This window comes from Macrobrachium rosenbergii, chromosome 21 (assembly GCF_040412425.1).
Source record: "Macrobrachium rosenbergii isolate ZJJX-2024 chromosome 21, ASM4041242v1, whole genome shotgun sequence".
In the NCBI taxonomy this organism is placed as follows: Eukaryota; Metazoa; Arthropoda; class Malacostraca; order Decapoda; family Palaemonidae; genus Macrobrachium; species Macrobrachium rosenbergii.
The window spans coordinates 59318313-59345241 of record NC_089761.1 but is presented as its reverse complement, the minus strand read 5'-3'; the positions used below and the strand labels follow the sequence as shown (position 1 = coordinate 59345241).

General features: G+C 38.3%; 1 protein-coding gene across 5 annotated transcripts in view; it reads right to left on the bottom strand.

Annotated features, from left to right (window-relative positions):
- LOC136850232 (beta-mannosidase-like) overlaps positions 1–26929 on the bottom strand; it is a 107725-nt gene that overhangs the window by 17976 nt on the left and 62820 nt on the right. For 3 of the 5 annotated variants that reach the window (XM_067123877.1, XM_067123876.1, XM_067123878.1), the window contains 10 exons: positions 20906–21029; positions 10695–10847; positions 8750–8898; positions 7588–7796; positions 6832–6961; positions 4191–4337; positions 3721–3901; positions 2601–2794; positions 2110–2300; positions 716–906 (listed from right to left, as the gene is read on the bottom strand). In XM_067123877.1, coding sequence (XP_066979978.1) covers positions 716–906; positions 2110–2300; positions 2601–2794; positions 3721–3901; positions 4191–4337; positions 6832–6961; positions 7588–7796; positions 8750–8898; positions 10695–10847; positions 20906–21029 — 1669 coding nt within the window. Of the gene's footprint in view, positions 1–715; positions 907–2109; positions 2301–2600; positions 2795–3720; positions 3902–4190; positions 4338–6831; positions 6962–7587; positions 7797–8749; positions 8899–10694; positions 10848–12440; positions 13665–20905; positions 21030–26929 lie in introns of those variants that run through there. The other 2 variants (XM_067123875.1, XM_067123874.1) reach the window with 2 other exon arrangements.

Sequence of the window (26929 nt, the reverse complement as noted above, 5' to 3'; positions counted from 1 at the left end):
AGCCAGTTCTTTTAGAAAAAGAAAACTACTAACAAAGTTTGCTTCAGACTCAGTCTTTCTTTGGCGAGTGGAGGTTCGTTAAGAAAACAGACAGTAAACTTGGTCCGATTTGAAGGCCATCTGAAAGATTAATTTCCTTAGTTTTCATTTATTTTTCTACTGCCAACCAATCTCCAGCGTTCATTACAAGTCAGTCTTAGGTGGGATGAACTACCTGACATTTTTTAAATACTTCAAAAATAAGTTTACTGGAAACTGGTCAAGTTTTAAACTCAGTATACTTCTGTAATACACAGTGAAATGTTCAGAATTATTTCTATAACAGTGCCGGGTTATTACAGACAGTTTAAGTTTTATAGTATATGCTTACAGCTTCTAACCAGAAATCAGATGCATAATCAGTCCAAATCTTTTTAAAAGTTTCCGGTCAACACTATCTACAGTACTGCAATTTCGCTTAGAAAAACTGAAATAATGAAGATACTAATATTTGTATTTATTTCTCATATTTCAAATTAGCTTTCATGTTAAGTAATATAGGGAAATGGTAGTTGCTGCTTAAACTCTGGAAATAAATAGCTGTTGTTGAAAGGATTCGCGTTTTTACGAAAAACAAGGTCCTTTCACTAAGACTCGTGCAAAGCAAATGCGGGGCAAAACATGTCATACTACGAGATGAGAGACTACAAAAATAACAGCCAGCGTTGCCACTTACCATCACCATAAAGGTTACTATATGGGTGCTTGGCCACGTGGTCTTCCTCCTCTGACTCGATGCCATTGTTTGGAGAACTAACAACGAAAGGCCGACTTGAGTCGAGGGACTGGGTCACATTTCGGACCGTTTCAACGTACAGCTTTTTGTAATCTGCTTTATACTTCTCGAAGTTTGATGCCGTGCCATACCTTTAATTAAACAAAGGAAATTGGAAATCACTCTGAAATTTGAATTTCGCAACAGATGAAATTTAATGTTACTGCATATTACTACTGACTATGGGAAAATCTGGTTAATATTACTTTGTTACTTATTTTTTGCCAGTGTCAAAGGTTAGGCAATGGCATTCATGTGGCAGGAAAGGTTACAACCCAGTATTCGGTTATGTTAGGAAGATTAGGTAACACTAGTGACCTAGCAATCACTCATGAGATTCTGTGAGGTAAAGGCTGACACATTCTGACCATATATTAGAAGACACCCAATACGTCAGAGCAGTTGATTCAGAAAATTTAAATGGAAAGTTTTAGTTAAGATAATAGTATATTAGATTAATGCTTTGTAGAATTCTTCAGTTTATATTTTTCAAAGCAGTTCAATTTCGGTAAACCGTACGGAAATAGAAGAGAGATACGTTTTAGTCCATTCAGAATCTTAAAACAGGTTTAATTCTTTTTAGTTTGGAAATGCACCACTCTCTTTCATGAGAGGTAGCAAAGAATGAAAGATGAATCCAAAACATATGGACTTCGGGAAAACAGGTTACCAATCTAGAGTTAATTAAATGTTTCATCATTCCATTAACAGCTTGGTACTCTAAGTTCAGGGTTGATCATCACAGTCTCATCAGCAAAACATTCTTCTAAATCGCTGAAATATGCCTTCATTAGATTTCTGTTTTTCGAGATCACTTTATCCTAGGAAAGTGCTTTGTCAACCTGGGCACCAAATCTGTCGCTCAACACTGAATGTTGGTGTCTATCCAGCTGAAAAATGGGTTTTCTACAATAGGATAAAATGGCTTGAATGAGACTAAGTTTCTGAAGACTGAATGACTACCATGTTAATATTCCTTTACTCAATTTCACTCATTTCACAGCAAAGAGTTACTGAATTTCGTTATAAGAGAATAGCTGCCACATGTAGACCCATACCTTGGAAACGCCTAAGGCTTACGAAAACCTTAATCCATCCCTGAATACAGCCAATATTTAAGGCAAAGCAAGGAAAAAAGTAAAAAATTTGAGGGAGATATTAAAAAAAGTTTGCACAAATGTGAAAATGGAGCTGAATTTTCCTGTAAACTGCAGCGAGCTTAAAATATTTCCGTCCTTATACATTAGGAGTAAAGTGTAATAAAAAAATTAAAAAAAACTCGAACAGGAGATTACCAGTTCCCTCTAAGAGCTGCTTCGTTCTCATTGTTTGCTGCCCAGAGAAGAATACTTGGGTGATGATGGAGTCTTCGAATCTGGGTTCGAATTTCATCCGCAACACTGTCTAGGAAAGGCTGGTTAACAGGGTACATACTGCAGGCAAACATGAAGTCTTGCCAGATCAGGAGCCCCAGTTCATCTGCGATCTTTCCCATGATAAAGATATTGGAAATTGCGTTAAAATATATTGGCTCCCCGAAAGCTGAAAGCCCATATATATGTTTATTATCTCAAATATATATAAGAATATACAAAATTTTACTTCTAAGAATCATAACTATCAATTACTAAGCACTCAAATAAGTGTTTTGAGAGACCAAGATAAGTGTTTGTATTTCCGTAGTAATTTTGAGAAAAAAGATTGAAAGCAATATATACAGAGCAAAATGCGGGCAATCAGTTCAATTCTTGTTTATTTCAAGCTTCAAATGTGGGAAGATGATTACCTCATAGAAGGTGTCTGTTTCGTAGATGCCTCCTCCCCAGACGCGGATGCAATTCTGGTGGGTGATCTGCGCTGCCTGGAGAAGTTCCAAGGTATAGTCTTCGCTCACCATCTCGGGAAGAATGTGAGCAGGGATCCAGTTGCTTCCTTTCATGAACATTTTCACATTGTTCACGTGAACACGGTAATGGCGACCTGCCGACGGTTTAGCAAAGAATGTTCATTGTAGTGTAGACCCCCAACATTAGTTTTTTTTTTTAATTGAATTGTGTTTGATTAAGGCGACATCTTCCAAAGAATGTTATAATATACTGTCCTAATTACAGGCAAATTAAAATGATATTAGGTACTGAGAGAGTTGCCGAAGTTTTCAGCACATTTTTATGCTCTAAACTGATTACATGAAAATCTTGTTGGAAACTTTGCAAACATATGAAAAATATGACTAAAAGGAAAATAATCTTATGAAAAAAAGTTACCGTTAGGTAAAATGCCATCTAAAAGTGACTAGACATGGGATGTTAACAGTACGATTATGAAAGAATAGGAATTTGTTTCTACTCCGTTTGTGAGGCGTTACGGACCTAACGTTGTGACGCTGAATTTAGTTTCTGATTTCCCTCAGGAAGTTCCTCTATTTTAAAAACTGCTCTCTGTAGCTATACGTATTTCATGTTCTTTTCACTGGTTAATAAGGTGCAGATTATGAACCTACATTTAGGGTGCTTGTGTAAGATCTGTGCTGCTTTATACAGAGGAGAAATGTTGAAAATATGGCTGCAAAACACGGAGATTCATAACTGGAGTGCATTTGAAGGTTTTTATCACAAATGAGGACGTGCAATGGAAAACAGATTGAAATGGCTTAAGCTAATGGAAGAAAAACCTATCCGAGAAGTGGTAGATGTGATGTAGTTGGGAACTAACCACTCAGAAGGATCAGAAAATGATAAAAGAAGGGTGTAGATAAGGACTGGGCCCATTGGGAAGTCAAGCAGAAAGTGCACAAGAGAGTGGAGAGACTTCATAAGATGTTTACCTTTATACAAGACAGGGAAAACATGACACAGACTTGAAGCCTAAATATTATATTATCAACAACATTGTGGAAAGAATCAGACCTAGAGTTTCGTTAGCTGGGTCTACGAAGTCCTGGTTGAGCTCGACAGTTCGAAATCCTACTCTGACTCCTTTTGAAGAAGTAGGTGACTCTGTTTTTGGTTTCCATGAAACATTCAGATCATAAAGTGCACGACAACCGGGTATGCCGAAACCATTTGGCCACCACATGTCAACTAAATTCTGTAAAATATGTAATTATTACTAATTACATATAAGTACTAATTAGATCAATTGATATCTGATTATGTATTAATAGTGGCTGCTGCTGAATGTATTATGAGTGCATATAATGGACCCTGTCTAGGTTGGGTTACACTAGGTAAGACAACTTTAGGATAGTTTGTAAGCATACATGCTCTGGATATACATTCGTTCCTGGTGGTTGTTGGGAACGATTTTACATTCTTATTCTTCACAAGAAAAAAAAATCAACATTTCATCAGTAAGCAAAGTCTCTTCTAAAACAAACCTGGCCTATTTCAAACGTGACTGTTTTCGAGGCTTCAAAATCTTTTGCAATGATGGTTGCATCTGTCGTTACATTGAACACGTCTCCAAGAAAGATCTCAAGTTCGCCTTCTGTGGAGCCCGATTCTAATGCTGAATCAAATATCACCTAAGGGTAACAAAATAATGTCATAAAAAGGCATGGATTTTATTAATATCTAAAAGTATTAAATTGGCTTCCTAATTTTTCTTTGAACTTACAGATACTATCTGAAACAGAATTTTCTTTTATTTTGAATTGTTTAATACAAATGTGTCATCATTTCAATAATACTGATAATAACCAGATTTCAGCTGCACCTGATCTGAAGAACAGGTAGTCTACTACCATTCTACATCAACATTAAATTACACAATTGCACTAAATTATAATCACTGCAATTTAAAATGACATTAGAAAATGTTGGAGTCATTGTTTATCATGACTTGTAATACACGCACCATCAAAAATGACAATAATACTGATGTAATTCTGCAATTGCATCGACATCACAGTATATTAAGTACATTATGGTGCTCTGCCTTTTTTTTTAAAGATCTTTGGTGATTAAATGTGGAGTTCGTTACCCATTAAATTCTGTAGTACACAAAGAAAAAATTAATGTATAGAGATACATTGCATTTTAGAGAGCATGATCTGGATTGTGAAACAATAATAAAACACCAGAGGTGAATGCAAAAATGTTAGGATTTTGGAGCAGAGAACGAGCAATCGAGTTATAGCAAAGTGGAGGACGTGAAATAACCGGTCCCCCAACCACCCCCCAAAAAAAATTGCCATTTTTTCTTCAGAAAGTCTCATCTCATAGTTTCTGAAATTTAGAGAAGAAAATGAATTTAGAGAAGAAAATGGTAAACGTTTGGCTTTCAGACTGGCGCCTGCTCTGGGAAGATGGATCAACGTCGAGAGAGTGGGTTGGTTATCAACCCTGAACACCAACCTACCAAGTTTCATTACAATTCGGCAATAAAGAAGCTTGGTCCTTTACACTGACGTGTACTTTGCAATTTGATCACTGTCAAAAATGTATGGGAAAATAATAAAGACCCCTGAGGTACCCCTCTCCCAAATTTCATCAAAATCTGATGAAAAAAAGGGAAGAAACGGACAATTTTAATACTTTCACGACTAATACTGTAATACCGTACCCTTATATTAATTTTGTGATAATAATGTGCGTAGACTTTTTTCATATTGCAAAATATCTTCCATAAGCTGGTAATATTGTTAAGGTGTATTTATTCTTATGCATTTGAATGTGGAATTTTGCTCTAAAAATTCGATGCATAGCTTTCACGTCTTTGGAACAAATTTCCTAAAGAAAACATACTTGTCAGTATGAAAATGGTATGATTTATGAACTGAAATTTCTATGCAGTTTTTTTTTTTGGGGGGGGGAGAATATTTTCTTAAAAAAAAATCTGGGGATACTTTATTAATATCAACAGAAAAGTATAAAACCCTGACATTACAAACTTGGTGACCAGTCGCTTCTCAGGCGAAAAGAGCATAGTTCAGTGCCAAATTTGTCTTTCTCACATCGCTCCTCACAGAACGCCCAGCCTGCTCTTTAACAGCCCAGGACAGGGGTTCCCAACCTTTTTAAGCTGATGAGCTGATTTATAGAGTTAGGCATACATGCCAAGTACTGGGGCAACTAAGGCCATTCAGCGCTGCAACGGAAATTGACAGTTTGAAAGCTGTAACAGCGGGGGAAAACCTCGCAGTTGCACTATGAATCAATTGTTAGGAGAGGGTGGACAGTAAGATGGAAGAAAGAGAATATGAACGGAGGTGCAGTAAAAGGAATGAAAGGGGTTGCAGCTAGGGGCCGAAGGGACGCTACAAAGACCCTTAAGTAATGCCTACATTGCACAGCATGATGTGCACCGACGGCCCTACCCCCCTACGGGGTTTAAGCTGACGTACACCCACCTGTTTTCTGGATAAATGTGAGAGCACCACAATCATTTTAGAGTTTGGGAATGAAGAAGCAGTCCAATTAGTGAGTGAAAGACTTAGTCTTCGTTAATTTAAAGGTAACAAAAATTTTAAATTACTTGCACTGAAGAAGATTCAGAAATGAATTTTTACTGCTCGGATGTTTATTCAAAGTTACTGGCATTCACTAGTCAAGCATAGATGTTATTGTCCTTTAGCACCACACAATGATTCACAGGTAATATGTTTACCTTTTAAGTCAGATTATATTGATATCTAAAAATGTAACTAAATGAGATTTATTGTTCAATAACAAACTAAAACATACGTTTGCTTATTATCAATTCGTCATTAAGTTAATCATGTGATGATATACGTGGAAAACTACAAAGAAAAAAAAAAGAGAACAAGTAAAATTCAAAGGAAGAATTATTTCCTGAATACTGATACAAAAGCTATTATTTCAAATCTTGGACATTATAAAAAATAATAATAATAATAAAACAAGTCCACCTTCCCGCTCATTTATGGATTCAGTGAGAACCCTGATGCTTTGGCTAGCATTTCTACATTTGCCTCACAGGTTTTTGAGCGGTGATTTCAACTAAGGAAATACAACAGTAAAATGGTGATAGTGAAAGAATGAACAAAGAAACGATACCTCCAGCGTGACGTTCCATCCGGGTCTCAGGCTGAAGTCGGGCTTAGCAGGAAGCTCCTCCGTTGGTGTAGCAGTGAACAAAATGTCACTTATCTTCAGGGTGTCAAAGCCGGTAAGCTCCCAGCGCTTCCTACCAAGAACAATGACGTCATTATAATTACATAAACGTCGATTTTATACGTTCTAGTTATGTTTGCACACGCCTCTGGCCCAATTCAGTAAATTGAGCCTTCAACAATCTTACAGTATTTACCAGGTATTCATGAGACCTGAAACAATCCAGTAGTTCTTAGGCAAAGTTGATATATCACTTAAACTCTAAATTATACGGAACGTATATTCAGGCGTGTATCCCTTTGTGCATGTGTGTATATCTATGTATGTCTAAGTGAATACCACAGAGAATAAGCGTGTGAGTTGCTTGTTGTATTCAAACATATTTACGCGAATACCCCTGAAAAGTGCTTTTATTTGTGTAGATAGAGAGAGATGGGGAGGGGGGAAATGTGCACCAAAAGCAAGATGATTTTTACGGGAGGGAGGTGTGAGTGTTGAAAACTGCAGGGCTGCCAGATTTTCTGACAAAGTTATCGTACTGATACTTCAAAATTATCGTTTCTCTACCAAAATTTTCGTAAAAATATCGTATTCATATGAAAAATTACTGTATATTTGACCACTACTCTATGCTCTACAGTAATATGATGGTGGTATGTAATAAATGGCGGAATCTTTATCACGAGAGAACCATCTCACCAAATTCCCATATTAGGAAAAGCCGGTCCCCAGTCCCAGGAAAAGGAGGCCTGCATCTTCCGGATGTGATTAGCGTGGCACTCCCCTTGGTAGTCCTTTGGAACACATTTGGGTGGCACTAGGTAGTCCTTCAGTTGGTCCTCGAAGGCTCGAGTAGAATAGGTCAATGGCGACTCGAATCTGATCTCGAGGTCTACCACATTTGACTCCTGTTGGTGGGAAAGTAGGTTTCATCGTGTTCAGTAATCTATCTCGGCTCTGCTGTTATCTTTTTCATAAACTATTATTATCATTATTTGTTGTTGTTGTTGTTGTTGTTGCTGTTGTTGTTGTTATTATTATTATTTTAGTAACATGAGCAATGATCTGAGGAGCAAAATAAACAATTTTGGTTTAAATGTTAACAAAAAGACTTGGACGTTAGCTCAGAAGCTCTTTGCAATTCTCTCAACAAATGTAAGAAATAAAATTATTATTAGTGTATTTTTACAATTATAAAACCTATTGATAATATTATACTGAAATGATATATGCTTTCTATACAGAGCTAAATAACCCTCCTAACTCCTGTTTCCTTGCAGGAAACCGAGAAGTTAAGAGGTCTTTGTGGCTATGATAATCCTTCCATATGGAACAAGGCCAAAGGCATTTGGTATATAAAAAAAAGATTCATAGAGTAGGATCTGTACTTGTTGAGAGAAAAAAGAAGAAACATCGACACCGAATTCAACGGAAACTTGCTTCGGCTTCTTCCGTATGATGTGTCCAAAAATAATAATAAGTTTTGGATTTAATCTAAGAAAACTTCATATTCCCATGGATTCTGAAACCTCCTTGTCTGACGAAACCATTCTTTAATTTGAAGTTTTAACGCCATGGGTAAGGAGTTTACGGGAATAATCACGATACTCACGAAAAGATTCGATAGTAAGAAATTGTGAAGAGGAGGAAAACACAATTATGTATCTCACCTTCTTTGTAATAAAACAAGAAGTTTACGAATTGAAATAATGCTGAGTTTCTAGAGTGTAGAAAATATTGTTATCCACACTGAACAGGCGAATAAATGTACTGTACAACTGTCCGTGAATATTACTCATATATCTCAGTTCTAGGTTTTATTCTCCTCATTACATGTTCGGACTGAGCTTCAGAAACTGACCTGTATATGTTCTTTGACATTAAACACATATCTGACGAACATGTTGTTGGTTTCACCCACAACGACACCGTTGACGACAACTTCGGCTGCTGTGTCCAGGCCATCGAAAATGAGGACAACCCGCTGGTGCTGAGCCATCTCTGGATCGACTGACCAATGGGAAATCACAAAATTAGACATATTTATGGTATGAATTATATTTCATGGAAGCCTGTCATGGAATTATTATGTTTGCTTTTCTACGGCATTGTGTGTTGATGCACAGTTAAGTCTTGTAAGTACCAAAGGGAGAGGCTTATCTCAATCTTAGCTGTAATTCGAACATCAACTTAAGAGCGTGTGATGTCTCCAGCAAAGGGCTGTGCCATATAGTCTCCATTAGGCCTAATGTCCTTAGGGTCAAAGCCATGTTTAGGTTATACCTTAGAGTGCATAGGTTACGGGTGAAAACAACAGGACCTAATCACCATTGCGGATATTTATTGCACTGATATGGCATATCTTCCAAAATAAGCTGATTTTCCTAATCTAACCTAACATTTCTTAGCCCAGGGGCCTTTGCCCCAGGATACTCAACCCATGTGTCCCCAGGTGTATCCTTAACCCAAACCTCCCTTGAAATTTCTTTGCGGTTTGTCATCAACGTGAGAGGAAGATAATGAATCTTTATTTTCCATTTCAGTCATAATATTACGGTTTGAATTATACATTTGTTGAGTTAGGTTAGTTGGCGAGATAGATATGGTATTAACCCGTTATGTATCCACCCACGCGTTGACCAACTCTGAGGTGCTATTATCAATTCACAGTACCCGTGCATCTGATATCTAACCCCGTCTCTTACGACGCTCCTGATTGGCCATTGATCGGCCAGACATAGGGCTGGAAACTCGTCAGCCCCTTCCAGCCATCACCGAGTCACCGTCTATGCTGCGACCTCTCCTCATGAAATATGTCTTTCAAAAGTTATAACTTTCATTACACTCAGTTTTACCCGAAGAAAAGTAGTGTTTCTCATTTTCATCACTAAACATCGTCAAGCCAATGATTTAAGGATTATGATGATGTATGACTTATATACTTCAGTAAACTCAATGCTAAAATATGTATAGTGAAATAAACATGAGGTTATTGTCTGCGCGCATCCCCGCTCATTTCAATATGCTTAATCTTTTGCTTGTTATTTTCACATTGGTAGCCCTACCTATAATTTTTTGGTAGCATTGCCATCCATGCCATTTAAGCTACGATATTGTATGAAACATACAAATGTACTGCAATGCCATGTAAGGAATGAAAGATTATATTTCATATTAAAAATTTCATGTTTATTTCACTATACATATTTTGGCATTGAGTTTACTGAAGTACACAATTCATATATCATCATAATCCTTAAATCAGTGGTTTGACGATGTTTAGTGACGAAACTGAGGAACACTGCTTTTCTTCGGGTAAAACTGAGGTGTAATGAAAGTTATAACTTTTGAAAGACATATTTCATGAGGAGAGGTCGCAACGTAGATGATGTCTCGGTGATGGCTGGAAGGGACGGACGAGCTTCCAGCCCTGTGACTGGCTGATCAATGGCCAATCAGGAGCGTCGTAAGAGACGGGGTTATATATCAGATGCACGGGTGGTGTGAATTAATGATAGTACTAATCATGCCGGAAGCTCCTTAGGACGCTGTGTTTTGTATTAGCTCCTCTGGGATCAAAGTTTTGCGTACTGTACACCCATATCCATATTGTGTGTATCTTCGTGCCGCCGTCTACTTTACTCAGCATGAGTTTACCCTGGACTTTGACAAAGGTGGATACATACTAGGTCAATACCGGTAGATACTTGGTTTACCGTTTTTTTTTTTTATTGATTTCCCGCATCCCATGAAAATGTAACCGCTCTCCGGTTGAATGAATGCATATAAGTAGGAGATCAGCTCACCTTCAAATGTTGTACAGTACGACCAATCCTCTTTCGCCACCCATCGGTAGTTGAGGTCATTGAATCGGTAATAGAAGTCGCCTTCGGGAAGTATATCGGCTGCCATGAGGTCTGTATAGACTCCTCCGGGGACAGACGCAGGAACTTTAATGGCTACCAAGAAATAAAAGGAAAATGTGACAGTACTGAAGAAAATATTGATGTGCTTACGTGACTGAATCCAGGAGATTCAAGAGACCTTAATGAACTAGTGCCAAATATCATTTTCTTGCCACACCTCATTTCAAGTCATGTCAGTTATCCCCAGCATCCTTCTGTCCTCTAACACTCAACTGATGCATATGCTTATCTTGCAAACCGTTCTGAGTGCTGTCTCCATTCAAGTCAAGACAGTTACCGTCACCAGTCGCCTTTGCACTGTCCTCATGTACAGTTTCCATTAGTATCTCACACGTATTTTAGTAAACTCAGGGCTTGATGATTATACAATTTAAGAACATAAGTTAAATCTCTTTAGCAATAAATGAAAAAGGTAGCAATCGGAAAAGAATGAATGAAAGAAAGGTCTGGTAATAAATCTAAGCAACAGATCACTGGAAATGAGGGCAATATCTTGAAGAATTGAAATTTCGGTTTGAGATTATAATGGATACGCTTTAGACTAAGTTATCTGTACATCAAAGGGCAAAAACATGGTTGAGAAGCCTGCTCATGAAATAAGAAAAGAATTAATTGCCGACTTGTCAACACACAGGGACATTCAGGTTATCAAAGTATGTCATGAGATTATTTTCTTCTTTTATGTAGGTCCCCCTAGATCAGTTCTCTCTCGCAGTCCCGAAAGTAGATGAGAGCTTCAATTTTCTTTGATCGAGAACCCTGAATTTATAGACCTTAATTTCATAAGTAAGTTTAATTTTAAAGAAATAATAGTTTAAGATATTAGTGAAATGCTCAGGTTTTATTTGCCTAAAAGCGTCTCAATTATGATTTTCTTTGAGTTTTTACATAATCTCTTTATTAAAAATACTTCCAGACTGCCCAAGATGATTAGTTTGTAACATCTACTACATGGTAATGCGGGGTACATGCCAAAACCATCGGGAGCTGGAAGCGATTATCTATCTATTTATGTATACACACACACACACACACACACACACACACACACACACACACACACATATATATATATATATATATATATATATATATATATATATATATATATATATATATATATATATAGTGTGTGTGTGTGTGTGTGTGTGTAGAGAGAGATAGCAGGCAAACCTAATCTCAGTTCCCCAGTCATCTCACGACGAAAGGAGAATACACAATACACAAATTGAGAGTAAAAATAACCCAAACTGTAACCTCTTCCATTTTAATAGAATTGAGATCTTTATCGCTTTCACTCCTTCGCAGGAACTTAGGGTGATCCATCATATGTAGTTCTACGGGGTATATTCTAAATGTCGTTTTAGAAACAGTAGTCAGCAAGATTAACTAGAATAGGCCACATTACAAGTTCTGATTTTTTATTGTAAAATACATAGAACACTAAGGATTGTTAGCGCTGCCATTGCCTTGTGATTTAATTATAACTGTAAAATAGAGAAACTGCCCAAATAGTGATGGAGATCACTGAAGCACCTGAATTAGATCATATACGTGACGGTTGTTTTTATGTACAAAAGAATTTGACCACAAAACACTTGTGAAATTAAAGTCGTCAACACCTACACCGGTTAAGATTACGTAGAGTCCATTTCTCACTGAGGGAAGATGAAGAAGCGGCAGTCGGCCACTCTCCCCTGACAAGAGAAGGAGAACAGAAGGGGATTGGCTGAGATTTCGAATCTTCATGGTGACTACCCTCGTAGGACAGGAAAGCCAAGTATCCCCCCACAGCACAAAACACCGCCGTCAGGAGGATAGGAATCCCATAGACGCGTATGCAGGATCCTTCCCTTCTGGCCTCGCTCTCACGCGTGAGGGGATTGGGCGTCATGTCTGACCGAAGGTCACTTCAGATAATTATACTTATGAATTTGGTTATTATTATAACACAAAGAAAACTGACATGATGTTAATGGGGGTGGGGACATTTTAAACCTGGAATCTTTTATGCTACATTTTGTTGTGGGTAAAACTATTTTCATGCATACAGTATATCTGCTGGTTCGTTAGTTTGTCAGTTTCATGTTCTTGTTACTCTTTCAATGCTTTCCGCTGCTCGATTTGGACTCTTCAGCCCACGTAATCAATCACACTCTCTTCTGCGGAGGGCTAACAACAATATACTTGCCTTCTTATACTTTCAGTGTAAAAGAGCGTACATTTTCACTAATATTGGTTGTAATAACGTGTCTAATCAAACCATCACTCCACGACTTCAACATAAGAGGGCCAAGCTTATAAGATGGTAAATGACTCATCTGTGTGCTACGTCAAAGAAAACGCAGCTCAGTGTCCTGCTAACTGTGGCTATAACCGTTGAGGAACTTTACAACACTGCAGAAGTGTTCCGTAGAAAATCCACAGTCACTTGGAGCAACGTCACAGTAAAAATCAGGTCGCTCCTTCCGTTCACTTTCCTCACCTCTATTTGGCATTTCATATAATCACCAATACGATGTGGGAATTACCAGAGAAGGTCAGTCGGTGTGATCAGCCCTTCATTTTAGCCACTTTCGGAATGTGGAATTCTCTGGTTCCCTATGTATTTCCTTAATTAGCAAACCTGCCTCTTTAAAAGCAGCGTTTATCATTCAATAAGAAGGTTCCATTTATACAGTTGATCGTATGTAAGTATGCTTCATTTCAACACGTAAGGTTTTTTTCAAGTCCAGTGAATATGCATTTGATTTTAAGACAAGTTCTCAGGCTGGGTATACAAAACGCAATATAGCTTGATCACTGCGACCTTTGGGAGACTCAACACACACTGAAACAGGGGGAAGAACTGGTGCTGGAGTCAGCACCAGCTGCAGATATCATCAGCGATAAGATACGAAGGGTGGTGTCCTGCTGATACCAAAGATAGTTCTCGCTTGCCTGCCGCCTTTTCGTTAACAACTCGTGAACACAAAGTCTATTTCTCATGAATCAGCCTCGTGTAGCCTCTATTTTCCATAGTTTAATAATATATTTTCACCAAGAGTAATAGAGACTTAAAACACATGAAACACTAAATACTATATAAAAATTAACACAACACAAAAGTGTTTTATCTTAATTTGTAACCCTAACTATTAAGATGACACTGACGGAAACAGTACAATAAAATTCCTTTGAAACTCTACCACAGTCATATTATGGTTAACACTGAAGAACTTGACAATGATCTTCACAGTCCAAAGCTGGTAGTACACCTTGCAAGTACAGACAATGCCTTGGTCCAGTGGCTTGATGAGGGAGGTGGCGTTATGAGGAAAGAACAACACTAAGTTTTCTCATACCAGTCCTCCTTGGCATTTGTAATGCTGAAAATCATCTAAAAGAAGGAATTAGTTTTGGACATTATTCCATCCGACGCATGGCTCAAGAGCCAATGAAATATAGTCAGCCAAGTATGTGTGGTTTGGGAGACTTAACTGTCTACACCCTTGAGTTGGATTTCCAGATTCATGAAGCTGTTCCTTGATCTGTCCCCTAGTGCCTTGTGATTCTCTGAGTGATGGTTCAAAATGGTTATGGCTTCATATATCATTCTGCAGTCGAAAGCAATGCAAGGGTACTTTGCTCATTGGCGGTATTTTCCTGGCACCTTCCAAAAGGGGCCAATGTGTTGCTGAAAGATCTCCTGGAACATCTTGGCAGCCTCCTCACCACCTGTTGCTTTACCTGATAAAAGCAAATGTCAGCTTGCTTTTTACAGCTCTCATACAAGCCATGGATAGCCAGAATATTCTACTGTAATTAGGTCCTCCAACTCTGTCTTTCAGATCACCAAACAAAGACCTTTCACCTTTTGGCCTTATCTCTGGGGGAATATGCTAGTTTGCCTCCTGCTTACATGTTAGACTCTTTATGAATAGAAACCTCAAAGTCCTCCATTAAAATATGTCCCTCTGCAAGAACAGCACCTTCTGAGGGACTTTAGAAAAAAATTGGGAGTATTCTAGTAGTAAAACAATACTTTTGACACAGTTTTTTGTTACTTTGTTATACAGTGGCCAACTTGACTTCAACAGCCAGCTTAGCAGCTACATCACACTATGCTGTCCGACATTTTCTGTTTTCTGTACTAAAATGCTTGAATATAGTAAAATTTATTCATTTCATAAGTCACAATCGTTCATGTACCACACCAGTAATGAAAGATCTTGATTTATGCATCCTCACCTAAATTGCTTGCCCGTGACTTGACAAAATATCCAACCTTTAGTGATGCTATGTGCACTGTATATGTAAACAATGTTCACTACATCTTGCACATTTCTCCAATCCCAACCGGCTATCAGAGTTTGAGATTCTATACTGTTTCTTAAGCATAACTGAAAACTTCAGTCTAATATTGTGATTGACTTCCTGAACCTTTTGTAGACAACCCTTGTGATCCACTGCCTTTTGCCTCAAAAACTACAGTGTTTCAGATTCTTTATGTCTCATTGTATGCATTATTGTACGGCCTGTCCGCCGATATATTTATATCTGCGTTTTACATGTTCCGTAATGCATTATACATGTCTTTTTATGCCTGTTAACAAACACAACCTCTGCATGGACGTAGCGGGGGGCCTCAGGTCGCCCGCTACCTTTCCGTCCGCTTTCTGCATTATAAACATCTGTCGAGAATAATAAAGGATCAGTCTTTCACTTTTGACATTTCTTGAACCTCGCAGAAGATAAGGTAAACTTAAGTACACCATTTATATTGATGAGTTTGCTCTGCCCTCTAGCGGCAGATATGTAAACCACTAGTGTAAATAAAATCCCTTCTGGGTCTTTGCAATGGAAACTTTGCGTGTTATTTAAATCCCCACACATCTCCTCATTTATCACCATAAACATGTCCTTTGGTCTAACAGCTTACGGGCCAAGCTCTCGACTGTCTTTTAGTGGTGATGAGGATAGATATGAGTTGTGGAAGGAAAAGTTTTGTGGTTATTCAACAACACATACTTCATGATGTTCTACCATCTGATACCCCAGACCTGGAGAAGAATCGCAAAGTATACAGCGAGCTCGTTCAGTTTTTGGACGATAGAAGTCTCTCGTTAGTAATTCGAGATGCCAAATATGATGGTAAGAAAGCCATTGAAATCCTCAGAGACCATTATCTAGGAAAAAGCACGCCTAGAGCACTGAATCTTTACACTCAACTCACTACACTCCAAATGTTGGAGTGTGAAAGCATGATTGATTATATGGTTCAAGCAGAGACACGGCAACTTCGCTCAAGTCAGCCAGAGAGATAAGAAGTGATAATTTACTTATTGTTATGATTTTTAAAGGCTTTCCACCAGAGTTCAAGATTTTTCATGTTGTGGTAGGCCAGAAGAAGGCATTAACAGTTTCTCAATCTAAGGTCGAGTTAAGAGCTTTTGAAGAACCCGAAAAACCTTGCAAACAGCGAGAAAATAATGAAAGTTTAATGAACTTGAGTGATAGACAGAGAAGTTATTATCAAGTTAAATGCAATTCGTGTGGTAAACCTGGACAATCTGCAAAGGACTGCAGAACAAATAGGCCTAACTCTAGCATAACTCGGGGATATAGGCCAACCAAAGGTGGCATTTTAATTGCAAGTCTGCAAGCCACTTCACCACACAATGCCGCAACAACAATAAGGAAATCAAGAAGAATGTGGCCAATGAACCAACTATTGCCAGTGATAAAGATTTCATATTTTTGTACATATAGCGCAGAAAATCCTGAAGGTAAGGTGTTTAGTAAAAATTTATTGGTAGACACTGGTGCAACAGCACACATTATTTCGGAGAAAAAGAAATTTGTGAGATTTGAGGAAAATTTTAACCCAAAGAAACGCATGGTAGAATTAGCTGGTGGGAGCAAGGCCAGTGGTATAGTCCAAAGTAAAGGAGATGCCCAAGTAATGTTGCATGACAGTAGTGGTAGACTATGTAGAGTTACAGTGAAAGATGCATTGTATGTGCCTACATATAAGCAAGATATATTTTCTGTACAGGCAGCAACACAAAAAGGCGCCACTGTGATATTTACCCCTGAATATGCTATGATGAAATCCCCTGGTGGCACAGTGTTTGACATTGAAAAACAGGGAAGGCTATATTATTTAAACAGTGTTAAGGAAAGAATATTGCTAGTCATACGGTTATGGAGTGGCACAAAATTTTAGGACATTGTAACATGAAAGACATACTTAAATTGGAAAGTGTAGTTGAAGGAATGTGTATCTCTAACAAAGAAATTCAAGACTGTGAAGTATGTAGCCCAGGAAAAATGACCCATTATAGAAGTAGGGAGCCTGCTCTCATATATAATTTGGAGTTACTTCATTGTGATTTAGCAGGACCAATGAATGTTGTTGGAAAAGGAGGTTATAAGTTTGCCATAACTTTTGTGGATGATTACTCCGGCATCATTATGGCGTCTATGTTGAAGAACAAGAGTGACACCACAAAAACCACGGAAAAAAATTCTTGCGGATACAGCTGCGTATGGTACAGTGAAGCATTTTCGAACTGATAACGGCACTGAATTTACTTCAGGTGATTTTAGATCCCTCATGGCAAGAAATAAAATTAAACATGAATTTTCCGCTCCTTATTCCCCCCTCACCAAAACGGTACAGCAGAAAGATCAAGGAGAACCTTGTTCGAATTGGCGAAGTGCTTACTGCCAGGCGATGGACTACTGAAGTCATTGTGGCCGGATGCACGTAAGATGGCGCAGCCTACACAAGAAACAGGTATTTCAACAACAGGAGAGGCAGGACTCCCTATGAGACGTTAATTGGGAGAAAGCCTAACTTCAGTGACCTACATTTGTTCGGTGCTACATGTTGCGCCTACCGACGACATGGAAACAAGGTAGATGCAAGAAGTGTTAAAGGAATATTTTTAGGATACGACGGTGAGAGCCCTGCCTACCTAGTGTATCTTCCGAATGAAAATGCAGCAAAACAGGGGCGATGTGTGAAATTTACCAAGAATGGGTGAGACAATAGTAGGCCTATTATACATTGTGAGGGTGAAGATTCAATGAGGCCACAAACGCCAGAGGAGGAAGACCAGCCAGATATAAAAGAAAATAGCGAAGGATCAACCATGTTCGAGGAAGATGGAATCGACCATGAGAACACAACTAGCCAAGAATCAACAAGACATCCAAAGAGAAACAGGAAGCCCTTAGCTAACTAAATGATTATGTGACGGATGGTGACGACATAGATCTTGTGAACAAGGCAAGCTGGTTTGTCCACCACTGCTATATGCTGAGGTTATATCATTCCCAGATTCTGACAAAAAGTGGATGGCAATGATGAAAAATGGACGCTCTAGAAGAAAATGACGCATGTGAACTGCAACCACCTCCAGAAAATAGATCAGTGATAGGCGGAAGGTGGGTTTATACCAAGAAGACAGGCCTTGATCACTCCACGAAATACAAGGCAAGATATGTAGCTAAAGGATTTTCCCAAGTACAAGGTGTAGAATACAATGAAACATTTTCATCCACTGTAAAGTTCACTTCAATAAGGATGTTGATGCAGGCTGCTGTACAGAAAGACATGTTAGTACATCAGATGGATGTCAAAACTGCATATCTTAATGTAGATTTTGATTGTGAAATTTTCTTAGAACAGTCAGAAGGTTTTGTGAAAACAAACAGTAAAGGTGATAAGCTTGTACGTAAACTGAAAAAGTCACTATATGGTTTAAAACAAAGTGGTAGGAAATGGCACAGAGTGTTGCATGAATATCTTATTATTAATAATAATATTGCGCAGTCACTTTCAGACCCATGTCTATATATAAAATCTTATGATGATTCTGCTGTGATTATTTTGTTTTGGGTCGATGACGATCATTGCTGCAAGCAGCAGTCATGTGTTAAACAGTATGAAAGTTCGTTCGAGTAGTAAGTTTAAAATGAAAGATATGGGTAAGTTATCCTGGTTTCTCGGTAGGGAATTTATATTTCATGATGATTATGTTATGGTAAACCAGAGAAAGTATTGTGTAAAGGTACTTGAAAGATTTAATATGAATAACTGTAAGCCTAAAGCAATACCATGTGATGCAAGTGTTAGTAAGGTTTGTGATGATAAAAATTCTGCAGAATTAACAGGTCTTAAGGAATATAGCGAAATTGTGGGCAGTTTGATTTACGTTATGACTGGAATTAGACCAGATCTGTGCTACGTTGTCACAACACTGTCTCGGTGTATGTCCAAACCAACTAAAGCCCATTTAGGCATAGCAAAGCACATACTAAGTATAAAAAGGGGACACTTGATTTCAGTTTAAAATTTAATAAAATGTAACAAGTCAAATGAACCATTAAAATTGATTGGTTATTGTGATTCTGATTGGGTGAGCTCTGATGACAGACGCAGTATTTCAGGTTATGGATTTCTTATGAATAATGATGGTGGATTAATTTCTCGGAAGAGCAAAAAGCAGAGGGTTGTAGCATTATCCACATGTGAGGCTGGAATATATGGCTATCACTTATGGAATGCAGAAAGCCAACTTTTTAAGACACTTGTATTCTGACATGACATGTTATAAGAAGGATTGTATAACTTTGTATGTTGATAATCAAGGTGCTATTTTGGTTGAAAATCCTTTACGTCATCAACGGTCAAAGCACATAGATGCAAGATATCACTTTATAAGGTCAGAAGTGGAAGCAGGAATGATTAAACTTCTGTATGTTCCTTCAGAAGCAAACATTGCTGAACTGTTTACCAAGCCCCTCTCTAGAAGTAAGACGGAGAAATTTAGTTATCAGAGAGTGATTTAAGTTTAACGGGGAGTGTTAAGTATATATATATATATATATATATATATATATATATATATATATATATATATATATACATTAGAAGATAAGGTAAACTTAAGTTCACCATTTATATTGATGTATTTGCTCTGCTCTCTAGCGGCAGATATGTAAACCACCAGTGTGAATAAAAACCCCCTCGGGATCTTTGCAACGGAAACTTTGCGCGTTATCTAAATCACGACACATCACCTCATTTACCACCACAAACATGTCCTTCGATCTAAGATCCATGGTATTTCTGTTATCACGCTTATTAAGACTAGAATCAATCTTTGTCAAGCATTGAGCAGAGTAGGGCTTCCTTTTCTCCAAGTGAACAGTCTTGCAGAGAATCTTTGTAAAAATGGAGGTCATTTGTTAACTTGTTACTGGAATGTTCCCATTTGTGATTCTGAGTCGTTATTTGACATTTTATAGCAACAATGAAGTCCCAGACATTGTAAGAGACGCAGTAATGTCAGAAATAATATACGTTTAAAGTCAGATATATTTTGGAGTTTATGAAATTTCAGACTGAAGAGCGAACAGGAAAATCTACAATCAAAAGCAGACGTCATAACAGTCCCTTTTCTCGAAATTTCTTGTTGTCAATAACCTTTAAAATAATGACCTGAGATTACAGTTAAATTATTTTTAATAAATCCTCCAGGACAATTTTTTTAAAACAGAAAAACTGAAAATTGTCATACAGTTTAAATTCCTTCCGTCTTGTGGTTTTTTCATATCCAGTAAATTTATAAAAGAGTGCGCGAGAAAAGCCCGATTTTCAAAGTTTGTCAGCCACCTATTTGTAATTATGACACTGAAAATTATGCGTAACTGCAGCAGAGATAATTACATATCAAGACTTGACTTTATATCTTCAAACCTGAATTGTTCTTTTAGGATATACAATGAATTGGCGTCAGGAGTGGAGTTGTCCATGATTCAAGAGTAAAAGGAACTGAACACTTCTACTACATTTGTTGAAACCTGTCACCTTTCTGTTGAAATAACTGTCACACTGCTTAGGCCATAAGCTACCATTTACACCCAGATACATAATGGTGTACAACAGAACATCTGAAGAAATTCTCTGTCTCTTCTGGGGCTATCATTCATCAAAGGAAAGCTGGCACGTACACAGAGACTACAGAATGAATTATTTGCTCCATCGTGCACGTTATCAGGATGACACATTTAGGAATTTATTTACACAAAGTACTTACATTTGTTAGCATTAGTCAAAGTCCAGTCTTGAGCTTGGCTTGATGACACCAGGCAAGTCGTCCACAGGACAGCTGAGAAAAGGCGCCGCCAAACCACCATCGTGCTGCTAACGACAACGGCAGGCTGTAGCTCCCGGAAAAGAAGAAGAAAAGTTTGCAGTCAGGAGGAATTTCCAAAAGGTACTGGCCAACTTTCATATGCTGATGCACTTTAACATAAATAATATAACGAAACCACCAGGACTCAAGAAGGTCTAAAGCGAAAGTAAGTGAAAGTCCACTTAGGGGGAAAATAGAAAATGGGTTTACAAAAGGACAATTAGGCCTACTGCACAATACAGGTAAACAGAGGAGATAAAAAAATAAAACAAAATGATTTTATGAAACAGTTTTATAGTCTATCGTTCTGGTGGAAAAATTTCTTCTACTGACAAATTCGCCATTTCACTGAGAGACACTCCTGCATTTGATGCAGGGCCAAAGAACGTTGGAAAAAGGTATAAGCGAAATTTTGGCTTTCTTGGAAATTCTTTAAATCTGGCGATGTTATGCAATACTTGTGTCGACCACCAATGTTGGTCTGACAACAATTCCAGATAAGAAATCTCAAATAGACTCGAGGTGTCTTCCAGCCAATGAACGAACAAAGATTGTCACGAATTACAGAATCTTCTTAATTGCTGAGATCTTTTAAAAAGATCTGAATTCCAAGAGCAGAATTATAAAGAAAATGTCTGTCGCCATCACCTATCTTCTCGGTGTCTGTATCACCGATAAAAGGGATTATCGTCTCTTCTGAGGCTCCAAATTATGAGAAACGCCGCACTTGCTCAATTACCAAGATCACACGTGCTCTGAATGACAAGTACATACAGTAGACTTAGACAGACAGAACACATAAAAATATTTGTTGATTGGTTTGTGCAGCATCACTTCTGACGAGGAAGAAGGAAGATTATTTGTGCCTCTTTAGACGCAAGCGGCAAGTACCTGGTGGTTAGCAAACATTGGGTGATTAAAGCTTAGGTCTTGAGGGAAATTAGGATAGCAATCTCATCCAATACACTTAATGAAACCTGAAAGGCAAGGGTTTGTGTATGTATGCATGTAAATACATACATACATACATACATACATACATACATACATACATACATACATACATACATACATACATACATATATATATATATATATATATATATATATATATATATATATATATATACATACAGTAAATATATATATATACCTATATATGTGTGTGTGTGTGTGTGTGTGTGTAGTCTGTATCTGCATAGTACAGTTCAATATGTACAGACTTTTTTCTATCTGGCTGTCAGTGAAGAGCACGTGGGAAGTCGGTGATAAAACATGTGTAATGGTTCTCATTTAGTGAAACTCCAGAAGGCACAGAGATAATCCCGATATCAACAGCAAGCAGAGCAGCCTTGAAAAAAGGGAAAAACTATAACACACAAGAGCAGTTCATCATACAGTATTCTGTCCTTCTAACAGTTGAAATTCTATATATGATTATGAAAAATCCAATCTCGAAAACAAAGCTAGATAGGAAAATGATGCTTGTGATCGCAGTGCCACCTATATAAAAACATTCTATAAATTAGCGTATATCAGACATTATTATCATTTCTATGTAGCATAGTTTTTAAGATAAGACTGCAAAAAGCTGCACAAGCTTCACTGCCAAAACCTGACTCGATTGCCAGCTTTGACAGCCAATCACCAATCTAACCCCATGGTCTTGCATTTACCCGTAATTAGTCTTCTGCCTGCATGTATGGTCAATTACATACCATTAGTTTTCTGTCTGCACACCTAGTCAGTTTCTGGGCTCGTGTGTGTTCATTTCCTTCACCCTGGTGGCCCTAGTAGATCAGCATCATTTTTTGCCCTTGCAATTAACAAGCACAATACGGCCGTGCCCATCACATAAAAAAGCCACTAACTTAAAGCACTTAAGTTCTGGCTACAGTCTCCCTCAAGAGCTCAAGGTTGTTCTCAGCTAACCTGTTAAACTCAACATGGTATTTGTGCAAAACCCAAGGAATTAGTGCCTACCATTAAAAAAAAAGGGCACTACATGGCACCCATGTTCTGGTTTCGCTCTTCTCGTCAGCCAGAGGTTGTCCTCGACTAGCCTGGTAGACCCAGCATACTCTACTGACAACAAAGCCATTAATAGTCTAATTACAGTGGCCCTGTTTTAGCTTCATCCCCAAGGACATAAAGTTGAACATCTTAGTAAAATTTAAGCAAACAGGATATCTGCAGATGAATAACCAAACACAAATGCAGTCGACCTCCATCTGCCTCCATTTTCAGCAACAGAACCGTCTGTCTGGTTCCAAAAGGTGAATATATAAGTCTGCCTCCAGCACATTACAAGCTCCACAAAACAGGCAGACAATCCACCAGAGTCAATCCCCGATGCCATTTACCCCTGGATCACAAGCTGGTTGATGCTCAGGGCGAAAGGATATCATAAGAAGACCTGCATGTATTGCTGCCCATTGGGCCTTCGACCTGCTAAGTACTCTGCTAGGAGACATGACAGCAAGGGCAGCCTAGAAGAACTCGTGTCATTTTTTATGCTTCCAGAACTTAACACTGATGGGAAACCCAATAAGTGGTTGGTTGTGGTTAAAAGATCCACAGTTGTATATGCATATGTAATTTGCAGCTCAAGGAATAATTAACATTATTATTTTCTTTTGCATAGTTCCCCAAGCACCATTTTCTGTTGCAGTGTTGAGACCAAGGATAAAAAACTTAGTAATTTTCTCAAATGTTCCAGAACTATTACCAGAGAATATGTCATTTTCATGCACGAATTTATTTTGAAGAAATGCTTACTGGTAGAGAGTTACTGAAGTTTTAATTAATTTTAATCATGATTAAAGGCATGTTTGCACAATTTTCTTGCAGGTTTTACATAATCTTTTTTTTCAAGATATTTCCAGACTGCCTGAGTTGACCAAGATTACATAATGTCTACTTGGGAATGCAAAAGTATACCAGATTTACTGAGAATTGGAGCAACAATACAAGCTGGCTAAAGAGAAGAAAGCAGCAGGGGAGAGAGAGCAGGCAGAAAGAAAGCAGAACACTCCTAACCTTTGCACAGGAGAACACCATGTTAGTTTAGTGTTTACTAGTAATGAGGAAATATTCTCAGAAAATGACCCCCTTGTCTAGTGGTGTCAAGCCACATCTATGACTTATGACTGCCAAAGTTAAAATCATTGTGTTTTGGTTTGCGAATAAACTTCAAATTCTTATCTTTTATTCAGTTTTAATCTCACTAAAGTATTATAAAATTAAAAGGCCATTACCACAAGAGAGCCTTCTTCCAACACATTGTGTAACAATACCTAAAACAACAGCTTTTGCATATTTTTCAACTGTCTCTTGAGCATGCCAAAAAACCTCAACAAAGTGTTCTGTTTGCAACAACCCTAAGAAAGTTGAACTTGCAAGAGAAGTTTGGCTTCACTACTACCCTACTCAATGCAGAGGGCATATCAATGGCAGGCCTACTGAAGAAGGCAGGTGACCTGCTGGAGGCAGGCCTGACAACATAGTGCCCACAGCACCTGAAAAGCCAAGGATAACATAAAACAAAACCAACACAGTGAAAACTAAGCTAGCACTGTGCAAAAGCACACTTACAAACCATGACAAAAATGACCCCTCCGCCTATCCATCATCTATGTGTGTCTTCACAAGTTCGGAAAAACCATGCCCTTCATCCATGCCCTTACTAAAAAGCAAGATATATTTTGGACACCAGCAATGCCAGTTCTTGGCCACTGCTAAATTTAGGTGTACCCTCTGACATATCCCCAGCGGGAAAACCCTGGTGGCAGATGCACTACACAGAATAAAAATTAACAGAGTACAGCTAGGTATAAAATACAGTGAACTCGCCAGTGCCCTACTCCAAGAACTTGAAACCACAGCCTGACACACCACCTTAAGAAATCTACAGTATGGTGGGAAGACATCCCCTTGGCAACACACCATCCTTGGTGATACCAGCACCAGCCACCCTTACCCATGTGCCAGCCACACTTCAGAGGAAGGTATTTAACCTCTTACACACATTCTCCCAACCATCTGGGAGGACAATCAAATTGGTAACATAAAAATCTTATTTGGCATAGAGCCTGCTCCATGGGATCTGGCATCGGCAAATTTCCACAACTATGACATCATTTCAGTCACTTTCATATTGACATACTGGGGCCCTACCCACACCCAATGGCTCCATACCTTCATGGCTACAGAACACTCCACACCAGGACCAGAAGTGATACAGATTTCTATGAAATATCACAAAACTATGGTGATGCATTCCTCAATGGCTGGGTCAGCAACTTCAGCATACCTGACTAGTATATAACCTCCAATCAAGGACCAGCCTTCATCTCCGAAATATAGATTGCCCTGGCCAAAGTAATTGGGTCAAGAGTCCACCACACCAGACACCACCACCTACAACTCTGCCACCAACACCATGGCAATGAGAACCCAATGCTCACCCAAGGCTGACTTATTGCCATAGACAGAAGCCCACACTGGAACTTACAACTATCCTGGATCATCCTTGGTCTCCACACAGTTCCAAAAGAAGAAATCAATGCCTCTCTCACCAAAATATTTGGGAAAATACCCCATGTTTCAGGTGTGCTTTTCCCTGGCCACCATCCCTAAAAGGTTGACATCCAACCTAAAGAAGAGCTCTTAAGACTTCCCAGGGATGTCAGAACATACTCCCCATGTGTGTAAACTTTACAAGGACACACAGAAGCAATAGTTACCAAGAAGCCCCATCACTTGCTGCTTTGTATTCTTACTCTACATCACCCATAAGCCTCCACTAATGTCCCCTACCTTATCCTTGAATACAAGAAAAAGCATTCTAGCTCCAATTCTACTGGCATGACGACTGGGTATCCATTGACAGGCTAAGGCCTGTCCCAATCTAAACAAAAACTTGATCTGAAACAAAATCATTTCTTGTAAATAGCAACCTATCTTGAAAGGCATCAACCTAGTAAGGATGCAGAACTGTTGCATGTTGTAGTAGTTAAAATTACCTTTAAAATTATACTGAAACTGTTTATATCATTTGTAATATACACACAGCAACATATAATCACATATAAGAATTCCAAAGGGGGTAGTCACTATAGTACTTTCCAAGCTTCGCTCCTGGCATCTGACTCAGCCACCACCTTTGACAACATATCACGATGCTAACCCCCGGCCATGAATTTTCCTGTCACTAGTGTTCTGTGCGCAAGCCATGTCAAAAGAGGCCAGCTTCTGGGAATAAATGATCTCACTCTGAACTCCATGTGGCCCTTTCCTTCAATCAATGGGGAACTTTAGGATCACCTTGTAGCATATGAACACAGTGTTTAAATCCACAGCATGGACACTGCACTTTCACATGATTATATCACTGCAAATACTCATTGATGCAGCAATATGAGGAGAATGTCATTTTGTGCTAGAGCCTTATGTTTCCAAGTAAAAAACAAAACTACCAATATGTCTTTCCTATAAGCAATTCATGAGTGTGCCAATGCTGAATCTTACAACTAGAATGAATACCACATGTCGGCATGTAATAGCAGGTACTGGTGCACTTCCTGGTGCCCAGAAGGTTGGCGAGTTACCAAGTATTATAACAGGGCACATCAACTATATATATATATATATATATATATATATATATATATATATATATATATATATATATATATATATATATATAAGTAAGTAAGTCTTGTTACAACTTTTATATTGGTCAACTGGAAAAGAAGATAATATAACAGCATGAGAAATGTGTGCTATGCACAGGTGAACAGTTGTATTTTTGTACATGTTAGTGAGAGCAATCATGCTATCAACTGGGAAGGGGTAAAAATGATAGTGTATTCTAATAATGCACTTGGAAGGAACATCATTAAATGGATTTATATTAGAAGGTTA